The sequence below is a fragment of the Pomacea canaliculata genome, linkage group LG9 (genome assembly GCF_003073045.1).
Source record: "Pomacea canaliculata isolate SZHN2017 linkage group LG9, ASM307304v1, whole genome shotgun sequence".
NCBI lineage: Eukaryota > Metazoa > Mollusca > Gastropoda > Architaenioglossa > Ampullariidae > Pomacea > Pomacea canaliculata.
In genome coordinates, this window is record NC_037598.1 from 24,931,016 (window position 1) to 24,939,435 (window position 8,420).

General features: G+C 40.7%; 1 protein-coding gene across 1 annotated transcript; it reads left to right on the top strand.

The window, feature by feature from the left end:
• Window positions 1-702: 702 nt before the first annotated feature.
• Window positions 703-8,169, top strand: LOC112571909 (fucolectin-7-like). Its single transcript, XM_025251306.1, has 6 exons — window positions 703-812; window positions 1,194-1,406; window positions 3,194-3,391; window positions 3,664-3,805; window positions 4,161-6,700; window positions 7,656-8,169. Exons 1-5 carry the CDS (start codon window positions 743-745, stop codon window positions 4,342-4,344), a joined length of 807 nt encoding a protein of 268 aa, XP_025107091.1. The 5' UTR covers window positions 703-742; the 3' UTR covers window positions 4,345-6,700; window positions 7,656-8,169.
• Window positions 8,170-8,420: the final 251 nt, after the last annotated feature.

The window sequence follows — 8,420 nt, forward strand, 5'->3', positions numbered from 1 at the left end:
TTTAGCGACCACAGTGATTACTAACTCAAATAATAATGACTTTACAAAGTCAAAACTTCAAAGAAAAAAACAGAATAATTATTATTATTGTAATTATGTAAACTTTTTTCTTGTACACAAGCAATACTTTCACACCTTTTGCTTGTTATTTTGTTAATTTTTATGTAGCATTGTAGATAAGGTGAAAGTTATATACTTTTGGTAGGTTCATTGGTATTTCAAGTGGATGGTCGTACCGGCCAGAAAGCATGTTTTTTTGCATATTTTTTTCATTTTTATAGCTCATTAACAATCTTTCATTTCATAGACGTATATGGTGATGATATGGTCGCTAATGCTTAAAGTGTTTTGGTTTTTTTGTGCTTTCTGTTAGACTTCCTTCCTGCAGTTATTTAAGCTTTAAACTCTCATCAAATAAATATTTCAGTTCTCTTCGCAAAAAAAAAAAAAAAAAGACAAGCTGTCATTGGCTCCTCACGCTTCCTTATCCGCTTAACTCGAAACTTAAATTTGTTATAAACCACTCCCAGACAAGGAACTGTTTTCTGACAGTGTTTCAGTTGATAACTGGACTTTAAAACAGAGATCTTCATCGCTGACCATTGCAAACCGAGTGTAACTAGCTTCAGAAGAAGAAAAATAATCTGGAACAAAGAGAACTGCAAGATTCTTTATTCACTGAATTTGAAGTTGTACGGTGGATAGTTCTTTTATTTTTTGTTGTTGATGTATTTATCTACAAATGGCCGGCTTTCATCTCCAAGTGCACATTTTGTTTTTGATGATTTCGTCTGGATTTACACAAACAGAGGGTAAGTCAGACATTTTTTTTTGTTTTTTTGTTTTTTTACCTGACTAGTAGCACTAAACATTTAGTCTTCTCTGACTGTAGAAACACGGCTTTCGTGTCCACATTAGAACTTATACTTGTATTACTCTATGCAAACACCAATAGGCATACAAAAAAGACAACATTAAGACTACCTGAGATACAAATGTTTGAAATCACAAATACAAACACACGCACTCACACGACTAGTTAGTGTTTGTCTACGCATGTAACAAACTAGAAAATAGAAAGACAGACAGGTTTATAAAGGATATTGAGAGACAGATTTATATTCATACACACAACATTGAGAACCATATCCAAGCAGCTCTACATACATTTTCATAAACATTTTGTTCTGTAGAGAACGTGGCGCTGTCTAAGTGGTACACACAAAGTTCGTTCCACCCGGTCTTCGCTCACAGGCCAGGGAATGCTGCTAACGGAAACACCGACGGCCATTTTGACAACGACAACTGTATACACACCCACGCCGGAGATTACCAGCCTTCCTGGGAGGTGAACCTTCAGCAAGTGTACCCAGTGTTGAACATCACGATTTTTGGACGAACTGGTTGTGAGTTGTATTTAGCTCTTGCATCTTTATAATCCTGTATTATCAGTATATACTGTATATTTACTACAAACATATAAAATAAGATCTTAATCATGCTGAACAATCGCAGTACAGTTTTTTACAGGGTATGCAAAAGAACACGCTGAAACTTCCCCTTCTGAGATTTCTGTATTTTGCTTCGTTTATATATGTTTAATAATATTTATCTTCTTTTGATGTTCCTTCGCCTTACCGACTTGACGGGACTAGCTCTTCCGATTTCTCTGGATTTTGTTATTTTTAGTTTGGAATGCATCGTTTGACTGTTGTACTGGACTGTGGTTTATGTTCGTGACATTGTGTGTAACTCCTAGGTTGACTAACAGTTCTTTGCTCCACATTTTCACCTGTCCAGGTTTTTGTTTGTTTACGTCGACAGCGAGATGAACCTTGAGCCATGTGGCTCAGCTTTTAATGACGAGGTGGTAACATCTGTCTCTACCTTGTTTCACCTGCAGAGGTTTATTCTAAGTATTCTTGATCGCTTCTTTCTTCACAGTAGGCGTACATTAAGGATGTACCCTAGCACCGCTGTTGTTTAATATCTTCTTGGAGAACATCCCGCTCGAAGCTCTCCACGACCATCATACTTGTTGGAAGTTGTTGGAAGTCCTATCTGCAACCTACCCTAAGCAGACGACAAATATCTGATAGCAGGCACTAACAAACAACTGCGAGACCTCACCAACAGACTGACAGTTAAAATTCATATGGAATGGAGACCAGCACTGTTGTGGTCAACGGCCGCGGCAAAGCAGAGATCTTTCTACAACTCGAAGAGGTCAGCAGCTTCAAATACTTGGGGGCCAACCTCTCCAAGAACGGCAGCTCCACACCAGATGTCCACATCAGGATCGTGACAACAACAGCGGCAATGGCTAGACTAGATAGGATATGGCATAGCCATAAGATAAGGTTTACTACCAAGTACAAGTTGTACAAATCCGTGGTAGTGCCGATCCTGCTGTAGGGATGTGACACGTGGACTCTGCTCGCCGAGACGCAAAGGAGAATCTAGGCATTGGACAACAAGTGGCTGAGGAGGCTGCTCCGGATCTCATACAGAAAACATAGAACCAATGGCTTTGTACAAAACAAGATGGCCACACTCGTAGGAACCAGGAACATTTACTTTCAACAGTCAAGTGACGTAAGCTGCTCAACTTTGGCCACGTGACCCAGGCACGACACCTGTCAAGACACCTTGGAGGGTGGCCGGCGCCGCGGTGGTCAGAGGAAGAACTGAGTAGTCTGGTCGTCCTGTACAGGACCTGCTGACGTTTGCCCACAATAGACAAGAGTGGTGGTCCTGTCACCTGTCAGGTGGTGGTCAAGGAACGACCGACTGACTGATGGCTTCACCGATAAATGAAAAGCGGATGTCAACTCTAAATCACAGACAGTGAACTGTGTGACTAAACTGCAAAGACAACTCTGGTTACCTGTCTTCTTCTGTCTACACGATTTTATTTTGCATAGTTTAATTTTAATTTCAGAGATTTGTTAGATCCCAGAGCACTGTGTTAGTTCAGTTGTTAATCACATAGCACTACACTTTTCCCTTATGTGCTTTGTCCTCTTTTCTATTATGTTGTTTTGGGTTTTTTATACATCATTCTTCTATTATTTTTTTCTTGTGTTGGGTGCATTTTTTAATTTAATATTATATTTTTCACTTAAAACATAAGAGCATGCTATTAAACACCAATAAAAATACACCATCTAATAAGGGGAAATTGTTTTCACAGTCCTCCGTCGCCTTGTGGGAGTGTCGGTGAGAGTCGATGGTGTTTTGTGTACTAAGATAAGGGAACTGCCCACCAGACGGAGGACATCCCTCTCGTGTGCAACTACACTTTATGGTCAGAGGGTGAAACTTGAAAAAGAACTCATTTCTTCAAATTCTGACGAAAACGTCCTCAACATTTGTGAAGTCCAGATCATGGGTAACAATGAAAATTTGCGCTTTACAAAATTTATGTTCCCATTGCCTCCAAAGTTAGTAGTGAATTCCACAGAAAACAAATACGTGGATTGTCGTTAATAGTAAACTGCGGAGAAGCATGATAACCAAAAGAACGCAGACAATGAAATGACAAAAAAATTGGGAAGGAGAAAAATAATGGCTGCGACATTGGCTACGGACATAGTATCTGTGATTGATGATGATGATGATGATGATGATGATGATGATGATGATGATGATGATCTCCCACAGTGTGTCCCCGTGGATATTTTGGAGACAGATGCGATCGTCCGTGCGGTAAATGTCGTAAACGAAACAGTTACTGCGATCGCTACACTGCAAAGTGCCAGCATGCTCTCTTGCCAGCCTCGCTACACTGGCGACACTTGCCAAGGCAGGCAACACTTATTTATCCATCCTTGTAGGATATTGTAGGATAAGGTCAAACAGTAGAACTTATAAACACTTGTTATGTGTGCATATGTTGTTGGTTGATATACAATTATACAACAGATAACACTTGTAATATTTGGAAACCAATTGAAGTGCAGTTAGTGCCACGTGTTTATCCTCGAAATTCCATTGTTTGTGGGTCGATGTGCAAGTTGACTTCTGGTATTTGTGCACATACATCACATGCAGCATATTGAACTTCACATTGCATCGCTGATGGACGCATGCAGATGCACAAACAGTTCTCAAAGCCTTCCTCACGAGAAGAGACTATAACCATTGAATTCATTTCGTAGAATGTGTTGCTACAAATACGGAGAAAACTGCAAAATGAGCTGCGGGCGGTGCAAGGACAAAGTGGCCTGTCGCCATGACAACGGACACTGTTCTTCTGGCTGTGCTGCAGGTTGGGCTGCACCCATGTGTGATACAGGTAATCATCCGATAATGAGAGAACACAGCACGGGGAAGTTTAAATAAGTCTTGTTCTAGTTGTATATCTTGTACTGAATGTATCAAAGTGTAAATGTAATCTCTGATACAAAACTAACAAACAAACAGATCGAGGCTGGCTCTGCTTGATTGGAATATTCGCCATATTGAAAGGCGACACTGTCTTATTATTTAGCATGTCCTGTTATAGTGTACACTCGTATTTGAGGCACGAAGTGCTTTGCTTCATTAATTGTAAAACTGAAGACTTCTCTGTTCATGCTCCATGTTGGCGGACACTACGAGTGGCAAGATGGCCGCCTGGTAGCTTCAGCAGCTTGTACTACACCGCGGTCAGCGACTACTCGGCAGTTTTAATTTAGTTGTCCCAGGATTGTTGTACTGGTGTCAAATTGTGTCACTAATCGCTCATTTCTCAAATTGTGTCACTAATCGCTCATTTCTGTTTCTAGTTTGGTTAACAAGCATTAGTTACTCAAATATTTAATTTAGTCCCTGTTTCTCAACGAGAAGCACAGGGCCTCGAATATTTAAAGTCAATAAAATTTATTAGTTCCTGTTCTTTAAAATTCATGCTTTCTCTTAAGTCTCTCTTAACTGTCAAGCTTGTCTCTTCGTTATCATCTTCACTGCTTATGATGATTAGTGTAGATATCGGGAAGAATGTTGCAGAAGATTCCCATTGACAAATTATTTCTTGATAATTGTGCACTTTGCGTTCAATTCATTATTCTTCCACCTTTTAACATGCAATCCTTTCTTCTACATATTTATTTTTGAAGGACAAATGCTTCTAGATTCTTGACCTCAAAGAAATGGTTGTTCATGACAGTAAAAAACGTCTCGTATTTAATTTAGGGCTCGTCAATTTTTTTTTAAAGTCTCTGTCTCGTATTATAACTCAGAGTGTCCAGCCCACACTTTCGGTGTGAACTGTAGGCAACACCTGCGGCAGGTGTAAGGACAATGTCACGTGTGACAGGTCAGCGGCCTCTGCCCTTTACACTGCGCTGCGGGATGGTCGGGACCTGGATGTGACAAAGGTAATCCTTGACTAACTTGTGAGTATTTTATTTTGTTCATGACAAAATATCATTTAAAGAGTCGTACAAAGTGTCACTCAGAAGTAATAGACAAACAAACAACAAACAAACAACCCAGCCTGCAAAACTAATGGGGTAGTAGTGGGCCCTACTACAGGTTGCCCACAGGTGGGCTGTGGGCTGTCCCATCACAAACTACACTATGCGCCTACCAGTTTTCCCACCAGTTTTCGCTAAACGCAGTTGTGTCCCCTAACGTCGGCATACCCGCTTGGCGCAGTGCAAGCAAGTGGTGTAGAAAGAACAAACAAAGGATTATTCAAATGTAGAAGAAATCAAGGTGTGTCAAAAACATTTGAAAGAAAAGGTCAACCAGTTGCTGCGCATCCATAAGGTCAATGATGACCAAAACTTGAGTGGAGCAGCACCTGATAACTTTTCATTTCCCTCTGACGATAAAGGAAGATGGCTGGAAGACCGTGGTGTGAAAAAGAGAATGGTATGTTTTATAGCAGCTGTTTTCATTAATTTTTTTTTTTTGTTTATAGAGACGTTACTGTTTTTTCCAAGATTATTGCATGGCTATCTTTAAGTGTGTCTTAATTTTGTCACAACAAATTTCATTAACATGAGCTTTTGGTTGCATACCTCAGTATTATAGCATTTTTTACTTTCCAGATTATCTCCTGTATCCAGTGGGTGGGTGGTGAATAGTGTTGCCACTTTGGTATGCATCAAGTACAATTTCACTGATGCCAAGAGGAAAAGAAGATTCAATGTACTCAGATTAAGAGGAGTGATGATGAATGAGTTAGCTCTACTGTATTTGTGGAAAATATTTCTAATATGTGAAAATTTAATATTAGCATTGTTTTGTACTTCATCAGTATCATTGTAAAGGCATATGGAGAAAGAAATATAATAAGAAATAGAAATGTTAAGTTGCTTGTTCAGCTGATGCAGCATGTTTTAGTCTTTCCAAGAACAATGGCTTACAGTAGATACCTCAGTTTGATGTTTGATTCATTAATAAATGCAAAGGAGGTAAGAGAATTTTCTCTAAACTTCTTCACAATCATAGTAGTTTGCTGAATTTTGGAGGCATACCGTGGTTTTTTTTTCCAGCAAAGTAGAGAGACATTATAGCTTCTGTTGGGGCTTTTTTTCTCATTTATATCAGAGGATAGAACTTTGATGATTGTTTTCTTTTTATAAAGTGTCAGTCAGGAGAATGTTTCCACAAGCAACAGAAATGGAAATAAATAGTGTGGCACATAAATGGTTCATTAGTGCCAAGGACAGGGATGGTGAGCGACATCAGCAATTCAACTCAACTACTGGTGAGTAGGCGAGTTCTTCGCGATGACGATCGGGGTCCGTCAAGGGTGCCTACTCTCTCCCATCCTTTCCTTGAAAATCTGTGCAAAGATGACATTGACCTCATGGCAGGCAGTAACAACGAACTTCAGGATTTGACGGACAGACTCTCCAGGCGAGCGGGGGCCTATGGCATGGAAATAAGCTCAGAAAAAAGGAAAGTAATGATTATTCCACCACCGACAGCAGCAGCAACATCGTCATGAACGGCCAGAAACTGGAGGAGGTCAACAGCTTCAAGTATTACCCTGACTAGAGATGGTTGCTGTACAGCAGAGATCCGTATCAGGATTGGTATGGCAACATCCGCAATGTCCAGGCTGGATAGGATCTGGCGAAGCATCAATCAGCTTCCAAGTCCCTCGTGGTTGTCAATCACTCTACGGAAACTTGGACGCTGCTTGCCGCAACGGAAAAGAAACTCCAGGGCTTTGATGCCTGAGAAAGCTGCTCCGCATCTCGTACCGCGAACACAAGACCAACGCATACGTTCCCTCGTGGGCCACATGAACCCCTTCTGGCAACAGTTCGCCTGGTTCGGTCACGTCACCCGCCACAAACCCTGTTCCTACAAGGAACCTCGAAGGGAGCCGTCGTCGTGGTCGTCCGAGGAAAAGCTGGGTCACCAACATTAAAGATGGACGAACGCGAGATGCCAGACCTGCTCTCATCTGCTCAATTCTGTCTGTTGCTGTTGCCGGACGGTCCCCCCTACGCCCGGACCGGGCATGGGACTGACCTGACCTGACCTGACTGGTGAGTGGTCATGACTGACACTTTTTTTTGAGCATCACTAGTGAATCTGTTAGTAAAAGTACATCCAGAAAAAATGATATTTAATTCATCGCAAGAGACGGTAACCTTACCCTCTGATTGCTCAATAGAACAGTTTATTTCTGTCGGCAATTTGTTTTTCAGATTCTGGCTCCCGGTTCCCTAGCAGGCTGTCTGGTGGTGCATCAGTTAATGAACCAGTAGAGTGAGGATTAGCTGCACAGGGTTCTTGGACCTCGTCTTGGACACACTACTTTTGCATGTGACATCTGTTTGCTTCAGCAAAACCCGAGTTACAAAAGTAAAAGTTAGAAATAAAAATAAACCTGAGAGAATCACCCCAATGTAGAAAAATAATCATTTTGAATTGTCATTTGCTTCTTGGTATTGTCTTAGTGTGGTAGAGATTTGATATCATGCTGTGTGAAGGACCGACGGTTTTGGTGGTTAGAAAGTGGTGTAGTGGTAGGCAGAGCACCTGCTGGTGGTATTAAGGTGGTGATAGGGTGGGATTTTGATGGTGAGAAAGTGGTTAGAGGTGCCGAGGTGGGTAGACCACCTGTTGGGAAGCAAATAGTCACACACACAGTCAGCCAGTTTGTACATGTTACACAATGTCCACAAAAAGCCGAAAGAATAAAAGGTCTGAATCTTTAAACCTCGCCTGTTATAATTATTATGAACTGGTTTTGCTTTTGGATCAAGTACTAATAACCTGTTTGTTGGTATTGATCAGTTTTTCTATTTTTTTCTTACAGTCATTATTTAGTACATGATGTACACAAGTGCATACTTATAAAACATTTTGATAATGGAGTTAATTTTGACACGATAGAGACAGACCATGTAATATCTGGCATTTAGATTTTGCAAACTGTTTTCTCTTTTACAATTCTGTTTTCTTCACTT

Excerpts from the sequence above, each read along its gene's own strand:
- LOC112571909 (XM_025251306.1), top strand. The coding sequence starts at position 743 with ATGGCCGGCTTTCATCTCCAAGTGCACATTTTGTTTTTGATGATTTCG. Across the intron at positions 813-1,193 it reads TGGATTTACACAAACAGAGG|AGAACGTGGCGCTGTCTAAG; the intron begins GTAAGTCAGACA and ends TTTGTTCTGTAG. Across the intron at positions 3,806-4,160 it reads CACTGGCGACACTTGCCAAG|AATGTGTTGCTACAAATACG; the intron begins GCAGGCAACACT and ends TTCATTTCGTAG.